General features: G+C 63.5%; 6 protein-coding genes across 14 annotated transcripts; 2 read left to right on the forward strand and 4 right to left on the reverse strand.

Moving 5' to 3' along the window:
- Positions 1-230: 230 nt before the first annotated feature.
- On the reverse strand, positions 231-2,133 carry PMVK (phosphomevalonate kinase). Its single transcript, XM_054651078.2, has 5 exons — positions 1,984-2,133; positions 1,778-1,841; positions 1,089-1,241; positions 679-808; positions 231-486 (listed from the first exon to the last, which is right to left on the reverse strand). The coding sequence occupies exons 1-5, from the start codon at positions 2,064-2,066 to the stop codon at positions 350-352; spliced, it is 567 nt and encodes a 188-aa protein (XP_054507053.2). The 5' UTR covers positions 2,067-2,133; the 3' UTR covers positions 231-349.
- A 902-nt stretch (positions 2,134-3,035) lies between these two features.
- On the reverse strand, positions 3,036-6,542 carry PBXIP1 (PBX homeobox interacting protein 1). The gene is made up of 11 exons (XM_054651232.2): positions 6,448-6,542; positions 5,867-5,945; positions 5,552-5,660; positions 5,400-5,467; positions 5,164-5,308; positions 4,859-5,071; positions 4,754-4,777; positions 4,606-4,679; positions 4,396-4,521; positions 3,343-4,307; positions 3,036-3,262 (listed from the first exon to the last, which is right to left on the reverse strand). Exons 2-11 carry the CDS (start codon positions 5,924-5,926, stop codon positions 3,205-3,207), a joined length of 1,842 nt encoding a protein of 613 aa, XP_054507207.2. The 5' UTR covers positions 5,927-5,945; positions 6,448-6,542; the 3' UTR covers positions 3,036-3,204.
- Positions 6,543-6,655: 113 nt separating this feature from the next.
- Positions 6,656-8,673, reverse strand: PYGO2 (pygopus family PHD finger 2). 2 transcript variants are annotated; one of them, XM_054651148.2, is made up of 3 exons: positions 8,407-8,672; positions 8,273-8,322; positions 6,656-8,197 (listed from the first exon to the last, which is right to left on the reverse strand). In XM_054651148.2, exons 1-3 carry the CDS (start codon positions 8,528-8,530, stop codon positions 7,124-7,126), a joined length of 1,248 nt encoding a protein of 415 aa, XP_054507123.1. In that variant the 5' UTR covers positions 8,531-8,672; the 3' UTR covers positions 6,656-7,123. The 2 variants fall into 2 exon arrangements, with proteins under 2 accessions (XP_054507123.1, XP_054507121.1); XM_054651146.2 differs by having other exon boundaries at positions 8,273-8,673.
- Positions 8,674-8,804: 131 nt separating this feature from the next.
- On the reverse strand, positions 8,805-19,417 carry SHC1 (SHC adaptor protein 1). Of its 7 annotated transcripts, none has more exons than XM_054651145.2 (13): positions 19,367-19,417; positions 13,623-13,784; positions 13,356-13,426; positions 13,021-13,084; positions 12,641-12,760; positions 12,173-12,226; positions 12,035-12,086; positions 11,727-11,853; positions 11,458-11,626; positions 11,216-11,273; positions 10,940-11,107; positions 10,116-10,378; positions 8,805-9,700 (listed from the first exon to the last, which is right to left on the reverse strand). In XM_054651145.2, exons 2-13 carry the CDS (start codon positions 13,779-13,781, stop codon positions 9,572-9,574), a joined length of 1,434 nt encoding a protein of 477 aa, XP_054507120.1. In that variant the 5' UTR covers positions 13,782-13,784; positions 19,367-19,417; the 3' UTR covers positions 8,805-9,571. The 7 variants fall into 7 exon arrangements, with proteins under 7 accessions (XP_054507120.1, XP_054507119.1, XP_054507114.2 ...); XM_054651144.2 differs by lacking the exon at positions 19,367-19,417 and adding an exon at positions 19,286-19,340; XM_054651139.2 differs by lacking the exon at positions 19,367-19,417 and adding an exon at positions 17,374-17,510.
- CKS1B (CDC28 protein kinase regulatory subunit 1B) lies at positions 17,514-20,433 on the forward strand. 2 transcript variants are annotated; one of them, XM_054651150.2, is made up of 3 exons: positions 17,514-19,676; positions 19,989-20,116; positions 20,183-20,433. In XM_054651150.2, exons 1-3 carry the CDS (start codon positions 19,618-19,620, stop codon positions 20,233-20,235), a joined length of 240 nt encoding a protein of 79 aa, XP_054507125.1. In that variant the 5' UTR covers positions 17,514-19,617; the 3' UTR covers positions 20,236-20,433. The 2 variants fall into 2 exon arrangements, with proteins under 2 accessions (XP_054507125.1, XP_054507124.1); XM_054651149.2 differs by having other exon boundaries at positions 19,989-20,433.
- A 247-nt stretch (positions 20,434-20,680) lies between these two features.
- On the forward strand, positions 20,681-23,632 carry FLAD1 (flavin adenine dinucleotide synthetase 1). Its single transcript, XM_054651323.2, has 7 exons — positions 20,681-20,864; positions 20,960-21,719; positions 22,141-22,288; positions 22,482-22,580; positions 22,662-22,851; positions 23,237-23,310; positions 23,392-23,632. The coding sequence occupies exons 1-7, from the start codon at positions 20,715-20,717 to the stop codon at positions 23,525-23,527; spliced, it is 1,557 nt and encodes a 518-aa protein (XP_054507298.2). The 5' UTR covers positions 20,681-20,714; the 3' UTR covers positions 23,528-23,632.
- Positions 23,633-23,813: the final 181 nt, after the last annotated feature.

Here is a 23,813-nt window from a genome sequence, read left to right on the forward strand (position 1 = left end):
AGGGGAGGAGCAGATGTGAGTGTACGAGTTTGGGAAGCAGATAATCTGTAGGGAATTGGCTGCTAGAAACCTTATTAAAAGACACCATGAGACATCCAGCTGGTGACCCTCTGCTTAGACAGAACTGCAGGACAGAAGTTCTGCCTCCTGAAAGCTGGGAAACCTGTGGTGGGCATGGGGCAGGATCACCTTGTGTGTCCCTTCCCCAGAAATGAGACACAGGCCCAGCGTGGCAGCACTTCCCAGCGTCAGAGCTTTATTCCAGAACAGGAAGCAGCAGCAGGAGGTGGAGATGCTGAGGGGCTGGGGGGATGAGGCAGTCCCCAAGCCCCAGTGGAGAGACGTGGAGCTATAGGCTCCTGTGGAGAGACTGCACCAGCTCCTCCAGCTGCTCGCCCAGAGCCGCCTCATCGCCGTCATTGGTGATCACCCAGTCAAAGGCCACTCCCTGGTCCAGGCCACACTCAGATTCAGCGTCGTCCACCCCTGGTAGCACAGAGCCCAGGGAGGCCCCAGGGATGGTCAGGATGTGTCTGCCTGTGCCCCCACCACGGCCTCACCCCCCAGAGGTGGGGGGGCCTTGATCCCCAGCCTCCTGCTCCCACTGCCAAGGAAGGGCAGTGGAGGCAGCAGACAGGTTTGGTGTCACATAGGCCAAGCTGCCCCTCCCTCGCTCACCAGTGACAAAGACCCAGTTCCTCCTCTTCCTCGTCTCCTCAGTAGCCACCACCCTCACGGTCTGCACCACATCCCCGTAGGCATCCCGGAACCACTCCACGTCTGAGAGGCGCCGTGTGTCGCTCACCACCTGCACAGGGCTCCATCAGCACCCGGCCTGTGCCCCCAGGGCTCCTGTGCACCTCCCAGAGCTCACCCACAGCAGCTGCAGCACCCCCAGAGCTCATCCACACTGGCACAGGGCCCTGTGTCCTCCCGGAGCTCATGCACACCAGCCCCAGAGCTCACCCACACCAGCCCCAGAGCTCACCCACAGCAGCTGCAGCACCCCCAGAGCTCACCCACACCGGCTGCAGGGTCCCAGAGCTCACCCACACCGGCACAGAGCCCTGTACCCTCCCGTTGCTCACCCAGACCGGCTGCAGCGCCCCCTGCACCGCGGCCCGGCAGAAGAAGCCGGGGTCGGCGCGGCGCTTCTCCTCGCCCCAGCGGATCATGTCCTGGCGGAACCTCTCCTTGTAGGCGCTGGCATCCAGGAGGCGCTCAAAGTCCAGCCCGTGCTCCTGTGGGGAAGGAGGGTCAGTGGGCATGGCCTGGGCACACGGCATGGCATGGCATGGCATGGCATGGCATGGCATGGCATGGCATGGCATGGCATGGCATGGCATGGCATGGCATGGCATGGCATGCCACAGCACAGGGACGGGATGGCTCAGCACAGCACGCAACAGCTCAGCACGGTGTGGTACAGCACGGCCGTGGGATGGCACAACGTGGCACAGCATGTGCTGGCATGGCTTGGTGTGGTGCAGCATGGCACAGCATGGCACAGCATAGCACAGCATGGCAAAGCATCAGATGGCACAGCACAGTGCAGCAGGGAAGGCAGAGAACAGGCGAACATGTGCCCTGGCACAACTCAGTGTGGCACGGCACGGCTCGGTGTGGCACGGTGTGAGCGTGGGATGGCACAGCACAGCACAGCAGTGTCCTGGCACAGCTCAGGATGGTGTGGCACGGTACGAGCGTGGGATGGCACAGCACGGCACAGCACGGCAGTGTCCCGGTACAGCTCGGCGGCTGTGACATGGCTCCGTACCTTGGCGTATTGCTCCTTGAGGGGCCCGGAGAGGCGCAGAATGGTGCAGACATCAGGGCCCAGCCTGCGGGAGAGGGGCGAACGGGACGGGCACTGGCACCGCCTCTACTCGGCCAAGTCCCGGCCTCCCTGTGCTCCGGTACCATCCCCGCCCGCCGTGCCTTCCCCGCCCACACGCCCGGCCCCACTCCCGCCCGTCCCGGTACCGGCTCCGCAGCTCCTCGGCCACGAAATCCTTTCCCGATTTCCTCTTCCCGCTCAGCAGCAGCACCGAGCGCGGCGCCGCCATCGGCGCCTCCGCCCCGCCCCTGACCACGCCCTCGGTCACGCCCACGCTGGCCCCGCCCCCGGCAGCCCGCGCGTCTCACGGCGCCCCCTGCCGGGCAGAGCCGGCACAACAGCGAGGCCGCCCCGGGGACACGGCGGGTTCTGCCCCCGGTATCCCGCACCCGGCACTCCTCTGCCCCCGGTATCCCGCACCCGGCACTCCTCTGCCCCCGGTATCCCGCACCCGGCACTCCTCTGCCCCCGGTATCCCGCACCCCGGCACTCCTCTGCCCCCGGTATCCCGCACCCCGGCACTCCTCTGCCCCCGGTATCCCGCACGCCTCTGCCCCTCTGCCCCCAGTATCCCACACCCCTCTGCATCTCTGCCCCCTGCTCTCCCCTGCTCCCAGTGCCCCCACTTCCTCCCCACACCCTCCATTCTCCTCTGATGCTCCCTTTCCTCAGCACCCTGCTTCTCCCAGCATCTGCATTTCCCCAGACTCTTCCCCCCACAATCCCTACTCCTCTTCTGCACCCCGCTTTCTGCCAGCATCCGTTTCCCCCAGTAGCCTCTTTTCTCTCTGAGCACCCTTCCTCCTCAACATCCTTATGCCCCCTCTGCACCCCACTTTTTCAACTGCTCCTCACTTTCTCCAGCACTCCCCTTTCCTCTTCACTGTTCCTCCTCTAAATCATTTTCCCCCAGCACCCTCAATACCCTTTATTCTCCCCCAGCAACCCCCTTCCCCTCCAACACACCATATTCCCCTCTACCCCACCTTTTCATCAGCACCCCCTCTCCCCCAGCAGCCCTTCCTCCTCCCTGCACTCCTTCCTTCCCTCTCACAGCACCTTCTTTTTCCACAGCACTTCAGTCCCATCTGCTCTCCCCTTACATGCCCTGCCTCCTCTGAACCCCCATTTTTCCAGCCCTCTTCCCTCAGCACCCTCCTTTTCTCCCACCCCCATTTTCCCCACATCTACACAGCTCTGCCCAGCAGTGACTTTATTGATGGTGGCAGTGCAGCGTCACACAGTGCATTTGGTTAGGGATGTGGCCCTACTTGGCCCTACAGGGTGTGGGTCACCCCTAGACCCCCATAAACAGCATGTGGGGAGCCCTTGCATAGGGGTGCTGGCACACTACTGCCCCGCTGGCTCTACCCACGTGTGCCATGCTGCCTTGGGGCTCTCTGGCTCCACACGTTCCCGGAGGTGCTGCAAGAGAAGGGAAAATGTGATGGGCAGCAGTAGGAGGGAATCCCTGGGGACCCCTGGCACTGCCCACCCCAGCTCACCCACTATAGTGCCGCAGCATGTACTCCTCGAAGCCATCAGCCGCCTTCTTGTCACCCTGTTCCTGCCACGCCACGTCCTCAAGCAGATCCTCCACATCATCCACAAAATCCACGAACCGCAGGCGGTCGTGGGCAAAGACACCATCAGCCCTGAAGGCCCCATCGAGCTGGGGTGCCAGCCTCCCAAATTGTCTCCCCAAGCCCAGCTGCCCCATGAAGCTCTGCAGCAGTTGCAGGAACTGCGCCTTCTGCACCGGCTCCAGGGCAACCCCAAGCACTTCCCGGCCCTCCTTGTGGGCACAGTCGGTCACCCCAGAGCAGCCCTGCGGTGCCCGGTACCGCTTGTGCCAGGGCAGCTCATGGGAATCGTGCCGGGGGTGGCTGTGAGATGGTTTCCCCCAGGCTTTGCCTGGCTTGTGCTCACGGGGGCCTCGGGCCTCCTTTTTGTGGTGTTTGCCCTGCTCTCTCCTCTCCTGCTCATGGGGGGATCCCCTGGCGCCGTGCTGCTTGTGCCACTTGCTCTCCTTCTCCACCTTGGATGGCTTCTTCCAGGGTGTGGAGAAGGACCTGTCTGCCTCCATCACCTGGGCCAGGTGCTGCTCCAGAGCGCTCAGTTCCTCCACGAGCCCCTTGAGATCCCCAGAGCCCCGCACACGGTCCAGGGTGTCCGCCAACTCCTGCCGCAGCGAGTCCAGGCTGCTGTGCCGCCGCGCTGTGGCTCTGCCATTCCCTGGCACACCCGTGGCACGTGGCTGCTCTGCCCGTGGCTCCCTGGGGCTGCCAGGGTCCCCCGTGGCCTGCAGGCGCCGCAGCTCAGCCTGGGCCTGGCGCAGCGCCGTCACCTCGCGCTCCAGCGCCGCGCGCAGCCGCGCGTTCTCCGCGGCCAGGCTCTGCTGCTGCGCCCCGGCCGCCGCCGCCTCGCCCTCGCTCTTGTGCAGCAGCGCCTGCAGATCTTCCTTGTGGGCCTGGGGCAGGGGTGGGAGGCTGTGAAAGAGGTGGCAGCGGGATAGAAGCACCGCGATGCAGCTCAGAGGTGTAATGGGCACCACCAACCTGTAGCTCTGCCTGCATGAGCCGGATCTCCTGGTTCTCTTTGGCCAGCTTGTCCAGGAGCTGGCTCATGGACTGCATGCTCTGCGGGCCCCCATCATCTGGCAGAGGGGGCTGCTGCTGCGAGTCCTGGAGGACAGGAAGGTTGGGAGCCCTGGGGGCGCTGAGGACACCCTCTGCCCTCACTCAGACCTGCTTGGGACCCCTCCTTACATTGCTGTCTATGGACAGCAGTGACTCCTGCTCCCCAGCAGCCAAGTCCCAGCTCCCCACACTCTCCACGGGGCCTGCAGAGAAGGACACAGGTCTGAATGTCCAGGCTGCTGTGAGATGTCCCCCTGCCCATGTCACCTCTACTCACCATCTGCCACGTCGTAGATACCACCTGGGGAGAGGAGGGGACAATGAGGGGGACGTCTGGACCCTCCCCTGTCCCTGGGGCCTTGGCCACTGGGACCCCACTTACCAGTGATGATCAGCAGCCCCACAACAACCACGGCCAAGGCCCCCAGCAGGTACGTGCTCATACTGAGCCCATCATCACCAGTGTCTGGTGTCCCCCGTTGTGGGGCAGGTGTGACAGTGGTGGGCTCAGGACGGGGCTTGTGGCCCGGCCTCCACCGCAGCCCCTCCATGTTATCGTCACTGCTGGTGCAGGACACGTCCTCTGTTGTTGGCCCTAGGGGGAGATGGGGGGAACCTCCAGGGAGGGTCTACACCTAAATACTGCCAGCAGAGATTCCCCCAGGCCAGTCCCCTGTGAGGCCTGACCTGCTGGGGGGGTGTCAGGGCGGGGTTGTGGCTCAGCCTCAGCATCCAGCTCCTCCTGCTCATCGCCCTCCAACACGCTGGGCTCTGCAGAGCCATCCAGGGCAGGCTCTGCCCGTGCCTTGGAGTCCTCACATTGCTCTGGGTCCTGCAGACACAGGCTCTGGCACATGGGGTATCTCTGTGTGGGGAGCAGCCCAGCAGTTCCAGCTCACCCCCAGCCCCCAGGTCTGACTCACCCCCTGCCCGCTGCCCTCAGGGCACAAGGTCTGCCTGGGGAAGGTGGTGGCACCATTGGCGGTCACAGCTGGGGAGAGGCAGAGCAAGGTCATGAGACAGTGGCACAGGAAGGTGACACCAGGCTTGCCCCATACCCCTGTTGGCTGCCTGCCTGTGACTGTGTCCTGGTTGCCTTCATCCTCCTCCTCCTCCAGTTCCTCATCGTCAGACCCGTGGGAGGCTGAGTCCCGCTCTGGACCCACCGTGTCAATGGGCAGACCCTAGGGGAGGGGGTACATAGGGAGACACTTTTAGCCCCAACTTCCACGTGCCCACTCTGCCTGCAGCCCCAGGTGGGCACTGTGGGGTGTGCCCGGGGGTCTCCAGCTCTGGGGGGCTGCCCCCAAGGCATGGGGTCCCAGGTCTGGGATGTTGCCCTGGATATCTCAAGCAGTGAGGGTCTGCTCTAGGGGTTGCAAGCCCTCACCTCACCGCCCGCCAGCACCCAGTTGCTCTCTGAATCCCGGGAATCCAATTTCTCCGCCATAGGGACAGTCCAGCGCTACCTGCAAGGGGACAGACGGGCGGACACACGGACAGTGGGACACGACCCAGCTCCCAGGACCGGCTGGATGTGACCGGGAGAGCCTGGGTCCCGGTGCCAGCCCGTCCCTCCAGCCTGTAGCTGGGAGGCTTTCAGGGAGCCGTCCCGGTGCACCGGCTCTGGGCTGCTCCCCCCTGCCACCAGCTGCCGCCGCGGGGTATTTTTAGCCGGTGATGCGACCCAGCAGGTGGACGGGAGCCGCAGGGCCCGGCGTGGGGGAATCAGGGGCCCCGGTCGGGATCCCACCGCCCCACAGCAAAGCGGCAACACCGGACGGGGGTCTCGAGCGGCCCCCGTCCCTCTCTTCCCCTCCCGGTTCCCCGTCCGGGACTCAGAACCGGCCCGGTGGCTGACAACCCCCTCCTCTCCGCTTCCCACGGCCTCTCCGAGCTGTGCCCGCGCCCTCAGCCCCGTCCTGGCTCGGTTGGGCCCGGCAGGGGCAGCGCTCCCGCCGCTCCCGGTACCTGCGCCCGCCGCGTCCCGCCGGGAACTTTCCCCGGGGCCACCGCCACCGCCCCCGCGCACGTGACAGCGGCAGCCAATCACAGCCCGCGGCGCAGCGTCGCGAGGAAAGGGGCGGGGACAGCGGCCGGTACCGAACACCGCCCCCCCCCAATCCCCCCAAACCCGGTACCGGACAGACACCGACAGCCCCGGACAGACACCGACACGCGCGTTTCAGAGTTTTATAACGACGGTACAAAAATTTCCATTAACGGTTGGCTAAAACGGACGGACCTGGGGTGGGGGAGCGGGTACTGGGAGCATCCCGACCACCGGAGCAGGGGGTACCGGGACTCTGCCCCGTGAATGTGAAACGGGACACACCAGGAGGGCTGCACAGCCCGGGAGGTGCCCCCTGCAAGGGTAATGACCCAAATGGGGGCAGCACTGTAAAGCACCAGGAAGCCCCAGCCCTCAGTGAGCCGGTACACCGGGACCAAAGGGCTGACACCGGCACGGCCAGCAGCGTCCCCGGTCCCCTGGAAGGTCCCGGTGCCAGGCAGTGCCCGGTGAGCAGCCACAGCCAGTGCATAGCAGTGGCTCTCTGGCTGGCAGGGGGGGGTGACAGCTACAAAAAACGGGTGTTTGGTCCTAAATCAGTGTGGGGAAAGCTGTACATGGCGGCTGAAGGGTGGCTCAGCCGTCGTTGGCGGTCACCAGCTGTCCCATGCCCTCCCGGATGTAGACCGACTGGATCTCCTTCGTCTTGAGGCAGAAGTCGCAGGCCCAGACGGCGGAGGCCTCGGTGGTGAGCAGCCCGTAGGCGTTCTCGGTCATGCCCGTGCACTCCCGGTGGAACCACTTCTGGCAGGAGGCCTCGCACAGGATGGCGTCCTGGTCGTCGTTCACCTCGTTGCGGCAGGCCCCGCAGGGGTAGACGAGCCCCGGGGGCGGCTGGTGGCCCGAGGCGCTGCCGGCCTTGCCGGGGGCCGGCAGGGGGAGGCTGTTGCTCTCGGGGGTGCCGGCGCCGCGGCCGCCGCTGTTGGGGGCGAAGCCGGGCTGGGCCCCGTTGACGGTGGCGGGCGAGCCCGAGTGCTGCTCCTGGGCGAAGGTGCTGGGGGGAGGGTTCTTGCCCCCCTCCTCGCTGCTAGCGGGGAAGCCGGGATCCGCCCCAGGGAAGGGACTGGCTGTAGGGGGCAGCGGGGGCATGTTCTGCCCGGGGCGCTGCATGGGCGACTGTCCAAAGAGGTTGCTGGGCTGGCTGAAGCGCTGAGGCACCGCTGGCCCCCCGGGGGGGTTGAGGGCTGGCCCCGGTCCCATTTCCCCCCGCGGGGGCTGCCCCATAGTGGGGGACATCATGGGCCCAAAGCCCCCAACGGGCCCCTGCATGAGCTGCCCCATAGGGGGGCTGAAGTTCTGTCCGAGGGGCTGGCTGAAGGGCTGCCCGGCGAAGCTCAAGCCCCCCGGCTGCACGTAGTTTGGATTCTGGGGGGGCATGCTAAAGGCCGGGCCCATCTGCCCGGGGGCGAACGGCGGCGGCTGCCTCCGCAGGGACTGGGGACCACCGCCGTAACCAGGGGGCACCTGCGGCGACATCCCCCCCTGCATGCGGAAACCGCCGAACGGGACCGGGCTGCCCAGGAAGGGGGCGGGCGCCGCGCCCACCTTGGGGGCCCCGAAATCATCCTCGAAGGGGTTGGAAGCCACCAGGTGATCCACCATGGGGGTGGGCGGCGGGGCGAACTCCGAGAGGTGCGAGTAGGCAGGGCCCTGCAGGGAGAAGGTGGCGGTCAGGCTTGCTGCGGCTCGTCCCCGGCCCCCGCGCCGCCCCGAGCCCGGCCCTACCTGCGTGTTCGATTTGCGCCGCTTCTTCTCGGGGCTCTTCATCTGCAGCCCTGCGGGGACAAGCGAGGCCGCGTCAGCGGAGCCGCGGAGACCTCCACCCACCCCAACCCCGACCCCGGTCCCCCCGCGCTCACCTGCCTTGCCCTGCTTCCGGCCGGGCCCGCCGGCGGCAGCGCTGCCCGCGGGGTGCGGGGGCCCCGGCGGGGCCGGCGGGGCCGGGACCGCTCCCTCCAGCTTCTCTGCGTGAGGGGCCGCCATAGCCCTCACAGCGCGCGCGTCGCCGCCATGGCCCGAGCGGAACCGGAACCCGCGCGGGGCCAATCACAGCGCGCGGGAGGGGCGGGGCGAGGCGCGCCAGACGTGTCAATCACCGCAGGCTCCCGCCCCACCCGCCAGTCGGACCAAACCAAATGCGGCACAATGAGAGGGGAGGGGGAGCAGACGGGACAAACCACGTACGAGCTCCCGGGGGGCGCACAGGGATGAACCACCCGCCCACAGCGACCCCTCCCAGCTCACACCAGCCAGGACCTAGAGAAATACCAACTTTAATACAACCGCCAGTTCCTTTGGTATAGCGGGGCAGGGGCTGCGAGGCTGCGCTTTGGCTTGGGGGAGTTACACTGTGCATGCAGGGGGGTCCTCCCGCCAACCCCCCGGGGCTGCCCGGAGCTGCCCTTGCCCAGCCGGGATGGGCAGGGAGGGAAGGGGACATGGTGGCAACGTGTCCTGGAGCACAAGCATGTCACGGAGGGGGTACAGGGTGCTGGGAGCACGGGGGAGGCTCTGTAACCAGCCCCTGCCCTTGCATAAGAGTGTGGGACCTGCGGGGTCAAGGCACAGAGTTAACACGTAAAGTGATCCGGTACAGTCGAGGGCCTCGTGCTTGGGGGAGCAGAGCCCCCCACGGGCACCCTCCTTGGCCCAGGGGCCAGAGATAAGGACAGGCTGCCTCTGGCTCAGGGGGGCTCAGCCCTGCCAGTCCTGAGCCCGTGCTGGTGAGCACAAGAACGGCTGTGGCACAGCAGCAGGGCTGGATTTTGGTAGGAGCTGAGCTGCTCTGCAAAGGCTGGAGCTGGAGAGGCTTTGCAAGAACGGTTCCCTACCCTGCAGGCACTCACAGCCTGAGCCCCCCAAGGCCACCAGCTCCACGTGGTGAAAGGAGAGAGGCCCTGTCCTCAGGCAAGTCCATGCTCAGTCCTGGGTGGAGCACCTGCAGAGTCTGAGGGCTCCCTGGGGCACGGAACACGGCCGGAGGGCTGCGCTTTGGGGGTGCCGTGCGCTGGGGTCCCCGGGCGCTCACAGTCTCCTCTCCACGGGCTGCTGCAGGCACATCTCACTGCCGGCTGAGATGATGGGCAGGTGATTGTCCATGTGGTAGCTGATGAGGTGGCTGACGCTCTCAAAGCGATGATCTTTTGTCCTCACCTGGGGGGACAGAAAATGGGCACTCGGGACGCTGTCAGTGCCCACGTGAGGCCACAGCTGCCACTGCAGTCTCCAACCCATGCTCTGCCCATCCCCAAAGCCAGCACAGCAGTGCAGAACCCCAGTGCTCTGGTGGCTCTTGTAACCCCTAGGACTGCCCTGTGCTGCCCCTTTGAGCCCCCTGGTGCAGAGCTGGCCCTGCTCAGCACCTGCCAGAGCCAGAGAGCTCCAACTTCTGCTGTACTTGGAGAACCACTGAGAAATGGCACTAACTGATTCTGGGCTGATAGCCCCAGCCCTCAGGGATCAGCCCTCCAGCTGCTGAGAGGATGCAAAGGCATCTGGTGTGAGTGCTTCACTGAGTCTGAGGAGTTTGCCCATGCTGCCCCAAGCTCCATCCCCTACGTGGACTCACCACTCCCTCGGGATCCACGAGCAGCAGATGCTTGGGCTGCCCACCCTGCAAGCCAGTCAGCACATACTGGCCCGGGGTAGTGGTGCTCTCCCTCACCAGGAAGTCCCCGTTGACCTTCAGCAGCTTCTCGGCCTCCTTGCGGCTCATTTTGCCATGGTACCAGGGCTCCCTCCTCAGCTGCTCCTCCATGGAGGCCACAACCTGGGCAGGGGGCAGCCCCACAGGCACAGAGGGGGGCACACGCAGGGCATCTTCAAAGGGCTCTGCAAGGACAGAGGGGCTTTGTAGGAATGTGCCTCTTGTTGAGGGAGTGACAAAATTATCCTTTGTCCCTTTAGAAAGGAAATAAGCTTAGGAGTTTCTATTTTGGATTAAGTGAAAAGGCATCTCATAGGACTTGGAGGATTTCACTTCAAACTTAAGGATAGGTAATTGGAGCTTAAAAGTCTTGCTTGGGCAATTTACTTTCTCTTTATAAAATTTTACTTTCTCTTTAGAAAAAGAAGAGAACAAAGAAATTAATTGCTTTTGTGAGGTGTTCTACTAGAGGCAGGAGGGCTTCTTGTACTTGGATCGGTTTTTCTCTGTAAAGAGTTTCTTATTTTGCCTTTTATTAAAACTTTTCTGTTTCCAATACTGCCACAGAAGCCATCCTGCTGATTTTATGCTTTCTAAGGTAGCTGAGCTATCTTGGGTGTGATATAAATCTCCAAGGGCTTACGAGACCTGGCTGAAGGAGACTCCTAATCCAGGAGCAGGGGGACCATAACCAAGCCCAGAGCCACCTCTGCCCAGCCCTGGCTGCAGAGACACCGTTCACTCACTCATGTCAAAGAGGTCTCTCTGTGTGCTGCCGTTGGCTGTGGCAGGGCTGCTGGCAGCTGGAGCTTGTCTTGTCTTGTCTATGTTCTGCACGTTGACGTAGGACGGGTCATCAAAGAGGTCTGTGCGCCCAGCCGTGCCTGCTGGAGCCGGGTACTTCTCTCTCCCTGCTAGCAGGAGCACTGTGGTCAGCAGGGTGGGCTTCAGCCCACCTTGCCCCCCCCCCCATCAGAGCACTGGGGGTCCATGGGAGAGGATGGAGACACCCACCACATTACCTTGGGCAGGAGCGTGCTGCTTCTGCGGGTCAAACTCCCCACCGGATTGGCCAACAGGCTGCAGGGAGAGGCAGTGATGAGCCCCCATCCCCTTTTCCTGCTCATCCCCCTTTCTGCTCCCCACACCCCAGAGACACTGAGAAGGCACAAATAACCTTCAGCAGAACCCACGGCCCATTTAGGGTCCCTACATCTCCCTTACAAGATGGTGCCTCCCCGAGAGGATGTGCCCAGAGCCTCACCAGCGTGGCACCCAAGTGGTTTGGGGTCTGAGCAGCCCCATCCTGCAGCCGCATGTCCACGACCCCCCCAATGGGAGGCTCCTTGCCAGGGAAGTCGTTGTAGTACTGGTGATCTGGAGCTGGTTCCTCCTCTTCTTCATCCCAGGCAGAGCCATCAAACCCTGCCATCCTGAGGGAGCACACCACAGATAAGCCCATGACAGCAGCCAGGGCTGCATCCCCCCCTATCCAAAGCCACCTTTGTCCTTGTCACAGCACCCTGCTCTGACCTGTCGTGGGGTGTCACCAGCTTTGGAGGGTTCTTCAGGTACTGCTTGAAGCGCAGCTCGAAGGCCTGCCCGATGGTGCTGATCACATCCTGGGCCAAGCCTTCAGGACACTCCAGGATATGACAGGCTGGGTAGAAAAGGGAGGAGTGGGATTGTGCAACTCCAGCACCAAGGTTCTCCACCCCTGAGCCTGCCCTGTACACCCCAGAGCTTTCTTAGGGGTCACCCAGCTCCCCCACTATGTTGAGCTGATCCTCAACACCTCCAAAGTGGGGCTTTGGCATCGAGGACCCTTGCAGCACCCTCACCTCTCTGATTGACGGGGTCTTTGGCAACGTAGGCAACGTATTCAGCTGTGTCCTGTGGGTGAGACAGCAGCAGTGAGGCTGGGGCTGCTGGGGAGCACTGGGCAGAGGGCACGGATGGGGACCCTGCCAGGTACTCACCGGGTCTCCCCCTGATGCGAAGGAAATCGACTGCATGTGGTGGTTGGCGATGATCTGCAAGGTGGAGAGCTTGTTGGACACAGCCAGGAGTTCCTTGTCACCCACCCAGGGGTGGCACATCCCACTCCTCCCCAGGGCTGACCTGCCATGGGGGCTCAAAATCCTCCAGAGCCCTGGTTATGAGCCACAGACCACCAGGAAAAGGACTGGGACATCACCAGGACTGGGGTCAAAACCAGGAGATCAAGGGGATTTGGGTCCCACAGCCTCCAGGAAAGATCCCACAAAGCACATGGGATATTCCTCCCACCTCTTCAGCCCCAGGCACTGTGGGGAGGTGAGCACCCATCTCACAGCCCACCCAGACATTTCCTGGGGAGGGTGGGGGCATCCCCTGCCCCAGCAAGATCTGAGCTCCATGAGGATTTCTGCCTGTCCAAAGCCAAGCCAACCCCTCCCCATTCTCACCTGCTTGCAGTCTGAGGCCATGAGGTTGAGGCTGCTGGTGGAGATGGTCAGGGTGATGGGCATGCCTGCAAACTTCAGGTTGCTCTTGCCCAGGATGGAGTTCAGGGAGCGGCTGCAGGGCTAGGGGCAAATGGTGGCGTAGAGAAAGGGCTCCCCAGAGCAGAGAGCCCAGCAGCAGGAGGACAGAGCACATCCCACTGCTTCCACAGCAGAGATGGGCACCTTGTCCTCACCAGTGGCCCTGATCCAAACCTCAGCTGGGAGATCAGAGCCCTGGGCTGACCAGCACAGCACTGCCAGCTGGGCTGGGATCTGGTCCTTGGCCCTGTGCCCAAACCAGCCACAAACGCTCCCCCAGCAGCTTCCCAGCCAGGCCTCACCTTCCTCCTCCTCACGGCTCCCTTGGCACCAGGCACAGCCTCACATACCAGCCCAATGGCCTCCCTGCAGGGAGGGCAGTGAAATGTCAGCCCCCCACAGTGCCTGCCTTGCCCCAAGACCCCCCCAAACACAGCACTCGGGACAGTGGGGACACAGGGGTCAGCACAGGAGAGACAGGGTGACAAAATGGAAGCTCTCAGGCAAAGTGGGGCTCTTTGGGTGGGCAAAGTGCACTGGAATTAGTGTTTGATGGGCTGCAGCAGCCCCTGGCCCCCACTGCAACCTCCTCACACCTCCCCAAAAAGAGCAGCCCTGGGGGAGAGGCAGAGCTCACCTGGTCACCTGTGTCCTGGTGTTGAAATCCAGAGCCCTCATGGACTGGAGCACTTCCACACAGCCCATGTACTGTGCAAGAGAGCAAGGTGAGCTTGGCCAGCCATGGAGTTTGTCCCCCCAAGCACCCCAGCTCACAGCAGTCACTTCCCCAGGAATCCCACTGCCCCACCCTGTCCCCCACTCCTCCCAAAGATCTTGGTGCATCCTCCCACCAGGAAGTCCCCAAATCCCCACAGTGACCCTTCCCAGTGTCCCCAGCACTCACCCGGACATGGTAGGAGACCCCAGAGCCCATGACCTTGTCATCTGGATGCAGCCAGCCACGGGTGGGTTTATTGACAAAGCTGCCGTGGCGCGTCCACTCATCACCCCCCAGCTGGCCGCCTTCCACCCGCGTCTTCTTCCCACAGCTCAGCTTGTTCATATCCTGGGAACAGACAGTGACAGGCCTCCCTGAGCCAGGGCTGGCACCACCCCCTGGCACTAGTGCTGGCATCCCAGGGGGACCAGGCTCCCCTGGGCTGCTGCTGGCTGCAGAGCCCCGCAAGCTGAGCAAGTTGGCGGGATTGGAGAGCTTCAGGTTGGCCATTTTGGGGAAGAAGGAGCAGAGGGTGGTAGGGCTCTCGTCCAACTCAGGTGAGAGCTCCACGAGAGGCGCAGCGTGGCTGAGGGAGGAGGAGGACAGGGAACCAGGCAGAGACTGCGTGCTGGCAAGGGACTCCACTGGGGAGGGCAGGACTCCCAGGCCTGCCATGGCCTCCTCCGGAGAGGAGACAGATTCATTCCTCAGGTGGCTGTATTTGCTCTTTTGCAGGAGATCCATGCTGGAGGCAGGTGAGAAGAGCCACAGCCGCCCTGTCCCGAGTGGCAGTGGGGTGGATGCAGCCAGCTGGGCCTCACAGGGGCCCTGCAGAGAGTCCGAGTGCCTGCAGCCGCCGGGAAGCTGCCCCCAAGCAGAAGCCTTGGCTGAACTCTGTGCTAGATCCACGCCAGCCCCACATGGCTGGCAGGGAGGGCTGGGCCTGGCAGCAGGTCCAGGGGCTGCCTGGCACAGCTGATCAGTCCTGATCAGTGGCAGAAGGATGTGCAGATCCGTTCAGGCTGAGAGCAACACGCTACAGCAGAGAGGAAACGGGGCCGCGGAGCTGCCGGCACAGGGAGGGGAGCTCAGAGTGCTCTGGGCTCAGCCTGGAGGTCCTCAAGCCCTTTGCCACTTCAACACCGAGCCAGCAACAAAACCCATTGTCTTCATCCAGCTCCAGCTCCCTCTGCCCTGCTGCTGGGCTCGGCACGGCCACCCTCTTCCACCCCACAGCTCGCTCCAGCCCCCGCGCCGCTGCCCGCTAAGAGGAAATCAAAAGCATGAATATTTAAAGCCCGGAGATGAGGCAGACACAGAGCGCATCCAAGCCCATCCCAGCCCTGCTCCGAGCACTGTCCAGGAGGGAACAAGGTCCTTGTGTGGCAGCCAGCGCCACCCAACCCACGTGCCGGCGGCGAGCAGCTGCTGTTGGCTTGCCGGGCTCTGCCGGGGGGGAGCAGCGATGCTGAGATGACACCGGTGCTCGCAGCTTCCTGGAATACGGGGACATGCAGTCCTTTTGAGAGCACAGATCTTGCCTGGAGGGCTGCTGGGAGAAAGAGGAGGACGGCCAGGAGCAGGATACAGGTAAGGCAGGGCTCAGCACAAACCCCCAGCCGTGGTGGGGAGCCCGTGGGAGAGGCTGCAGCGAATCGCTGCCGCTTCCCGCATGCCCAGCTGCTCCTCCTGCGAGAAGAGATGGAGGGGCTGCGGCTGATGGGAAGAGCTGTGCTGACTCACAGGCGGCGGGGCAGGCTCTGCCCGCGGCGCGGGCTGCGCTGGGGCTGGGGCGGCAGCGCAGGAGGGGCTCCCGGCGAGGGGTGGGGACGCAGCGCTTATCTGGAGCAGAAAAATCAAGGTCACAGGCGGAGCTAGCGGGAGAGGGCGGCAAGAACGTGCTGTGGGGGGAGAAAAGTTGGCCCCTTCACCCTCGGGGAGCTGGGTGAAACTCCCACCTGTGGATCAGGGGGCTCAAGGGCAGCTCTCCCTTGTTGCCCTGTCCTCGGTGCACTTGCACGCAGCAGGAACTTGGGCCAGCCCTGGCCCCAGGGAGGGATGAGAGCTCTCCCCCATCCCCTCTAGGATGAGGCAAGGAGTTCAGACAGAACCCAAGCCCTGACACACCACAAGCCAGATCCTTCCGAACCACCAGGTGCTCTGTCCACCAAACCAAAACTGGGTAAATCCAGGCCAAGGAAAAGGCTCTGCCTGCTTGCAGCCTTCATCCAGCACTGCTTGGCACTGGCAGCTGCCTGCCCCACTTCACAGAGCCTGGCACACTGCCATGGGCACAGGGGGGCTGGAAATTGCCACCTCCGTGATGCGAGGGGCTGTGGCACACACGAGTGGGGCCATCCCTGAAGCATCTCCTTGGCCATGCACAGTAGCTCTGTGAAAGCCAGCCCTCCCAGCTCAGCCACGGTGGTCCCACAGGCACAGAAAGCCTGGCACACTGCCATGGGGACAGGGAAAGCCACGAGAGGGCTGGAAATTGCCACCTCTGTGATACGAGGGGCTGTGGCACACACGAGTGGGGCCATCCCTGAAGCATCTCCTTGGCCATGCCCCCCACCCAGCTCAGCCAAGGTGGTCCCACAGGCACAGAGAGCCTGTGCTGGCTGTTCCACACGCTGCCTGTCCCCTCCAGGGGCCCCTGGCTGCTCAGTCAGTGCTGTGACCTTCCTGTGGCCGCAGCACCACTCCTCTAAAGAAAAGCAGGAAGCCCGGAGGCAGGAAGTTGCTGGCCCGGTGAGGGGCCAGTGCAGCCCTGTTGCCAGGGGAGCCTGGCTGGGCAGCATCAAGTGGCCACAGAGCACTGGGATTTGCCCACGATGGACAAAAGGGTTGATGTGGGCTTGGGCTTGCCTGGCACAGCAGCTCCGTGAGCCCTGATGCTTCCCAGGATGAGAGCAGGAGGGAATTGCAAGGGGGCAGGAGAGTTCCCTTGGCCCCTTTCCACCAGCAGCCATCACCTCCAGGCAGCAAAGGGCTGATGAGCCTCCCAGCTGAAGCTCCTGCTCAGACACATCTCTGCTCTTAGAAGCTAAAATAATTCCTGATTTTCTCAGAACCTTCCAGGCCAGTCTGTAAGAGCTTGTTACAAGGTGCATGGCAGCTCCCAGCCCTTGGAGACCAGAGGTGCTACCATCACAGCACCCCCCCAGCCCCAGAGTCCACCCCAGGGCATCAGAGCTCCCCCTCAGTGGGCTCTGAGTGCAGAAGGCAAACCTGGAGATGTGCAAAGGTGCAGAACTGCCTGAACAGGCAGTCCCAAGCCCCATCCCCAGGCTGCAGCCCTTCCCTTTGCCAGGAAGATGCCAGAAGCTCCTGTCCCTGCAGCAGAGGATGAGCAGAGCAGCTGGAACTGTCCCTGAGGAGCTCTGGGGACATGTCCTGCTCCATGTGCCCTGCCACCACAGAAAGATCTGGATCATGAGGAACAGAGGGATGTGGGCTACTTTCAGGCACCTGAGACTGGGAATTCACACAGCAGCTGGGGCAAAGAAGAGAAGCAGAGTGGGGATGCTCAGGGCTCCACTAACAGCATCCTCCCTGGAAAAAACCTGGGAGCTGAGTCAGAGGCCTGGAACACACCAGAGGTTTGGCAAGAAATCACAGCAAGGTGCAGGTGGCCACACATACAAACCTGACCCTGGGCAGGAGACCCCCTCTGTCCAATGCTGAACCTCTGAGGCAGGAGTGAAGCAAAGGAGAACACTCAGATCCAGCCAACAGCTGATTTTTTCCCCCACGCATCACAACAGCATCGAACAACATTTACACATTCCTGCACGCAACCTTCTCCTTCACTCTGAAGAGGGAGTTAGGAGATACCAGTGGAGATGTGGGGAAGAGGCTGGAGACCTCCCAGAAGGCAGAGGAGGCAGGCAGGATCCACCACCGAAGCCACTGAGCCCTCCACCGAGGTCCTTACCACATACTCCATCGCCGGCGGAGGGCAGGGCAGGCCCCGGGCGGGGAGCAGAGACACAGAGCCCCTCTCGTCTGGCACTCCAACCTGTGGTTCAGGGACAAACAGGGAGTTAGGCAGCCCTGTCCCAGCCTGCTGAGGTGGCCATGGTGCCAAGAGGCAGACCCTGCTCCTCCATATGCTGTCCACAGGTGGATGGGGTTGTGGCTGCTGTGCCGTGCTGCTGGCACCAAAGAGCAGGAGAAATCTGGAAGCTGCCTTCTTGCCATTGGAAAGAAGATGGAGATGGGACGTGCTGGGACAGGAACACCAGGCTGAGCCTGGCGTTGCTTGGGCCCTGCCCACACTGGCAAATGGTATTGGGGGCCTAGAGTCACTCTGTGACCCAAGGAAAGTGCTGGAGGTGATCCCTATCCAGCCCTAAAACCAGTACTGGAGAGCCACACGCAAGGAGGGAGAGCAAAGGCAACCAGAGGGGCAGAGCTGTCCCTTCCTGCACCACTTCAGCTGGCATCCTGATGCAAAATTACACACAGAGCCCCCAGGGCTGTGTCCCTTCCTCCCAGGGGACTAGTAAAGACAAAAGTCATGGAAAGAGTCTACAAGGGGTGAGCTGGCAGAGGCAGGAAGCTCTGTGAGGGGAAAACAAGGCAAGCAAAGCTCTTTTCTCACTCCTCTCACTGCCACTGCCCAGCTGAGGCAGTCAAGGCCGGGCTGGTAGAGCAGCAGCCATGATTTACTGCTTGGCAGCACTTGTACCTTTATCTGCCTGTGCCAGCTGTCACCACCAGCTTGGAAAGCAGCAAGATAAGGAGGGCTGTGCTTGGCCATGGAGATTGACCCCTGCAGCACCACGCCACTGCCAAGCAGAGGTGGTGACCAGGGCACCGAGGCTGGTGGCAGGGAAGGAGCATCTGGACCCAGGGCCAGGGTGCTCAGCCTTACCAAAGCCCATTTGTGCCCCTGCCCAGGGTGGAACACTGCTTTGCACAGCTCCAGAGGGGATTCCCCCACCAAAGGGCAGCGGGTGGATCCTCAAGCCCTCCTTGGCTGAGAGGAGATGGCATCTTCAGCCCCTCTGGTACAGGCTGACACCAGGGCAGCCCCGGCAAACACGGAAAAGAAGTGCCCTTTGCCCACAGATTTCTGCAGCGCCAACGTGGCAAGCAGGGCCCAGGTCACATCTCCTTGGAAGCCGTGTCCATGGTCTATAATCTGTGTGGGTGACCCCATCTAAGAGATTCAAGGGGAGAAGCAAGAACAGATGGACACAACACGCAGCTGGAGAGCAGACACACAGATCTCCAAAGGGGAGCAGCTACCCCTGTCCACAGCAGCTGGGTAGGCTCCAGGTACTCACTGCTGCCTTACTCTGAAGCACAGAAGGCGGGAGGGCAGAGCCCAGCACCGCAGAGAACGAGGAACCCTCCAAACCCAGCCGTGCCCCGTCCCTGCTGGAGGTCGTGCCAGCCTCGGGGTTGTCCCCGGACCCTGCAGCGCCTCTACAGCCCACGGTGTCCTTCCCGTGCACCGCACCGGCACCGAGTGGGGACCCCAGGCACACGCAGCAGCCGCCACGCCGGGTGGGTCACCCCCGATCTCAGCACGGCCCGGCACCGGCTCCTCCGCCCCCTGGTCCGGGCCTGCCCCACGCCGGGCGAAGGAGGAAGCTGGGAAGGGCGGCTCGGCTCTCACAGCACGGGGAGCGACGGCGGCAGAACCCCCCACAACTCGTTCCGCGGAAAGCGGCGGCGAAGCGGCGGCGAGCGATGCGGCCTCAGTCCGGCGACACAGCGGCCGCGGGGGGGCACGGCGGGGCCTGGCCCGGAGTCCCGGGCCCTTTACACGGGTCTCCCCCCCTCCCACCCCTTCCTCCGTCCGCACGCCCTCACCGCCCCGGCCGGCGCGCGCTCACCGGGCACCATCGGTCACGCGCGGGCCTCGCTCTCCGCCGCTCCCCCCACCCCCCCCTCCCGCCGCCCTCACCGCCACTCACTTCCGGCCCGCGCCCCTCCGGCGTGGGCCCCGCCGCGCCCGCGCCACGTGACTCCCCCTCACACACCAGCTAATCGCGGCCCGCGCCCGGCCCGCGGGAAGCAGCGCGGCGGCCAATGAGCAGCCGCCCCGCCCGCCGTCGCGGCGCGGCTCTGGCCAATGGGAGCGCGAGGCGGCGGTGTTTGAAAGCACCGCGGGGGGGCGGGGGCGCCAACGGCCGCCGAGGGAGGGCACGGCGGGGCCTGTCCCGTCATGGCGCACAAACAGATCTACTACTCGGACAAGTACGACGATGAGGAGTTTGAGTACCGGTAAGGAGCAGGGAAGGGGTGCCGGTAATGCCCGCTTGATAAGGATGAGGGGGGTGTCGGTTAAGGTTTGCTGCGGTGAGGGAGGGAAATGCCTCGGTAGCGTAGGATTAACGGCTCGCGAGTGGGAGGGGAGCGGGGGGCGAGTCGCTGGTGAGGCAAGAGGGGAATTATCCTGATAATTCGGGGGGGGGGGGAGGTCCCGGTGAGGGTTCTGTATCGGGTCACGGCGCTGGTGCCGTTAACAGCTCTCCGGTGGGGAATGAGGGGGTGTCGGGGGTGCCCCGGTGTTGACTGAGAGGTGCGGGACTGCAGGCACGTGATGCTGCCCAAGGACATCGCCAAGCTGGTGCCCAAGACCCACCTGCTGTCGGAGTCGGAGTGGCGGAACCTGGGCGTGCAGCAGAGCCAGGGCTGGGTCCACTACATGATCCACGAGCCAGGTGAGCCCCGCGGGGAAGCGGGTGGTGCCCAGGCGGCCCGGCCTGACCCCTTCTTTTGCCCCGCAGAGCCCCACATCCTGCTCTTCCGACGGCCATTGCCGAAGAAGCCAGAAAAGTGAGTGGCCCCTGGTCTGCCGAAGCTCCCAGTCCTTCCACTCTGAGAAAACACCTTTCTCCTTCTTCTTCTCGACATTTCTCGGGGGCTTCACCCCCTGACCCTCGACGCTGCTTGGGCGTCGTTTTGTCGGCTCGGCCCCGGTTCCGAGGGCCCTTCTCGTTGCGATGCCTCCAAAGCTTCAATAAAGTGATGTTTGGGAGCTGTCTGTCTGCAGTACCGGGGGCAGCTGGGCTGGAGGGCGAAGGGGTCCAGGTCGCGCGGAGGTTCCCGAGGAGGCTCCCCGCGCCCACGGGAGAGGAGATGTGCCCCGGTCCGCCGGGCACGGCCGACACCCCCTCCCTTCGGCCCTGCGATGGTTCTGTCCCCGCAGGTCCCGCCTCTCGGCCAATGGGATCTGGCGGAGCCCTGTGACTGACGTGGGGGCCGGCCTGTGAGCGCGCGGGGCGGTGTCGCGGTGTGCGGAGGTGCCCGGGCGGCTCCATGTGGGGGGTGCTGCGGGTTGCGGGGAGGGTGTGCGGGCCTCTGCGCGCTGCCGCCTGCCGCCTCATGGCCGCTTCGAGCCCGGCAGCGGTGACTCAGGGATCCGCCAGCACCGCCGGCATCATCATCATCGGCGACGAGATTCTCAAGGTGCGGCCGCGGGCGGGCCTGGGCTGCGGGCATGGGACGGGCTGGGGCCTGGGGTCGGGGCGCTCCGCTGTCACGGGCGTCTGCGGTCCCCTCAGGGCTACACGCAGGACACGAACTCCTCCTTCATGTGCCGGCGGCTGCGGGCTCTTGGCGTGAGTGTCGCCCGCATCTCCGTGGTCCCCGATGATGTGGAGGCCATCGCCAGCGAGGTGGCCGCCTTCGCTGCTCGCTTCACCTACGTGCTGACCTCCGGCGGCATCGGCCCCACGCACGACGATGTGACCTTCGAGGCCGTGGCTAAGGCCTTTGGGGAGAGGGTCATCCTCCATCCCGAGCTGGTGGCACTGGTGCACAAGTTCTTTGGCAAGACGGAGGAGCAGTGCCCTGAGATGAAGCTGGCTCGCGTCCCCGAGTCCTCCCGCCTCAACTACGGCACGGACGGGCACACTGGCAGCGCTTTCAAGTACCCTCTGGTCAGTGTGCGCAATGTCTACATCTTCCCCGGCATCCCGGCGCTGATGGAGCGGGCCCTGGATGGCCTCGCTCACATCTTTCGCAGCAAACAGACCCATTTCCACTCCCGCACCGTCTATGTGGCATCTGATGAGATGCTCATCACGCCGGTGCTGGACAGGGCTGATGCCACCTTCCGGGGCCGCGTCAGCTTGGGCTCGTACCCAGACTGGACCAGCAATTACTACCGTGTGAAGCTGACCCTGGACTCAGAGTCAGAGCAGGACCTGGAGGAAGCGTATGGCTTTTTGATGAGGGAGCTGCCACCGGGTGTTGCTGTGCCGTTGGTGACAGACTGTGTCTCTCCAGCAGCTGTGGAGGTTTATGGCCTGGCTGAGTCAGGTACTGGGAAGAGGTGCTGCAGCACAGCTCTGTGCTTCCCCTGTGCAGCCTAGCAGGGCTGGGGTAGTGGGAACTCCAGCCTGGCAGCAAAGCTTGCCTGTTGTGTGCTGGGAGACTTGAGGCGTGCTGCAGCTGCAGTGGGCTTCATCCTACACGGGTGGAAATGGGATCTGTAACCTCAATTAGGGCTGGTGATGGCAGGGTCTGAGAGCACACTGTGCAGCAGTAGCTGCAGTGCCACAGTTCCCCATGTCCTCATGATCCCTGTCACATTGTGGCCCAGATCTCTGGGTTGAACAAGCTCTTGGCTGTGGTACCAGCAATGGCTCTGCTGTGTTTCCAGAGGGTGAAGTGCCCTAGGCCCTGGGGCCATGCTAAGGGAACATGAGCTGGGCAGGCACCAACTGTCCTGTCCTGGCAGGCTCGGCCCTGGGGCAGAAGGTGGCAGCAGCCCTGAGAACCATCGAGGAGGCTTTGGACCAGTACAGTCTGGTCCAGCTCTGCGTGGGCTTCAACGGGGGCAAGGACTGCACAGCCCTGCTGCACCTCGTCCATGCTGCTGTGCAGAGGTACCTGCCCATGGGGCTCCAGGCTGGGGCAAGGCTTAGGGGTCCTGCAGACCCTGGCCAGGGCTCTGGGGCTCTTGCTTGCTCCACCCTGGGGGAATGAGTGGATTCCTGGGCTCTATCTGGTCAGATCTGGATGCTGCCTTGCCTCCAGTTGCCATGGGTCAGAGTCCAGCTGCCCTGGGTCTCTCTGCAGGCGGTTCCCAGCGAGGCAGGAGAAGCTGCAGGTGCTCTACATCCGCATTGTGTCCCCATTCCCTGAAATGGAGCAGTTCATTCAGGCAACAGTCCAGAGGTAGGAGGCACAGTGGGGTGGGCCGCTGCCCAGAGGCTGTGCAGTGCAGCCTGCAGACAGCTGCCCACCCTGCCTGTGCAGGTATGGGGTCCAGCTCTGCACTGTGGAGGGCTCCATCCGGGAGGCCCTGGCGCAGCTGAAGGAGCAGCAGCCCCAGCTGGAAGCTGTCCTGATGGGAACGCGGCGCACGGACCCCTACTCACGCACCCTGACCCCCATGTGTGTGACAGACCCCGACTGGCCCCCTTACATGCGGGTGAACCCCTTGCTGGTACGTGGCCCCCACCTGCTGTGGGGCTGGAGCTGTTGCCACAGGGCCTGGCAGGGGGATCTGATGGGGCTGGGAAGCAGCAGTGATCCACCCCCATCCTGGACAGCTTCTCTCACCATTCTCACCCCCCTAGAGTATTTGCTGCCCCTCTGTGCAGCTGTGGGTGCCCCTTGCTGCAGTGATGCTGCTGGGTGCTGTTGGGCAGGGCTCCTTCTTGCCTCCTGGGGGGTTGCCCTGTGTTTGGGGAGGTGCTGGGAGGAGTGCTGGTGCTCTGCTGACCATTGGCTCTCCCAGGTGCTCTCCAGGAAGGTCTGGCTTGCTTCCCTGGGAGGCAAGGGAGCAGCCTTTTGCCTCTGCCTCAATCCCTGCCCAATTCTGCCTGCAGGACTGGACCTACCGGGACATCTGGGAGTTCCTGCGCAAGCTCTTTGTCCCCTACTGTATCCTCTATGACAGAGGGTGAGTGCCCACTGCTGCCCTTCTCACATGCACAGCCAGTGGCCCTGGGTGCAGTCCTGCAGCTGCTTCTTCCCTCCACAGCTACACATCCCTGGGGAGCATGACCAACACAAAGAAGAACCCAGCCCTACGCTGCACCGATGCTCAGGGCCGGGAGAGCTACAGGCCTGCCTATGAGCTGGAAAATGAGGAAGAAGAGCGCACCTCCCGCCAGTGAAGGCCACGTTCTGGGAGCCTCCTCCACTGGAATGCTGCTGGGAGTGACCCTGAATAAAGTTGCTGCCTGTCAGCACTAAATAAACCTGCTGCAGTGTGCACTGCACTGGCACGTGGTCTTGTTGAGCCCTGAGGGCTCCATGGGGCAGGAGTGGGAGGAACAAAAGGGTCCCCAGGTTGTGCCCCCTTCCCTGCACCCACTATTGTAGGAGTTTTGGAAATGCAGAGAATGTAGCAGGTTCCAGTGCTTGCCAGGGCCCCACATGTCAGCACTGCTGCCTCTCCCA

Source organism: Agelaius phoeniceus, chromosome 31 (assembly GCF_051311805.1).
Source record: "Agelaius phoeniceus isolate bAgePho1 chromosome 31, bAgePho1.hap1, whole genome shotgun sequence".
Lineage (NCBI taxonomy): Eukaryota > Metazoa > Chordata > Aves > Passeriformes > Icteridae > Agelaius > Agelaius phoeniceus.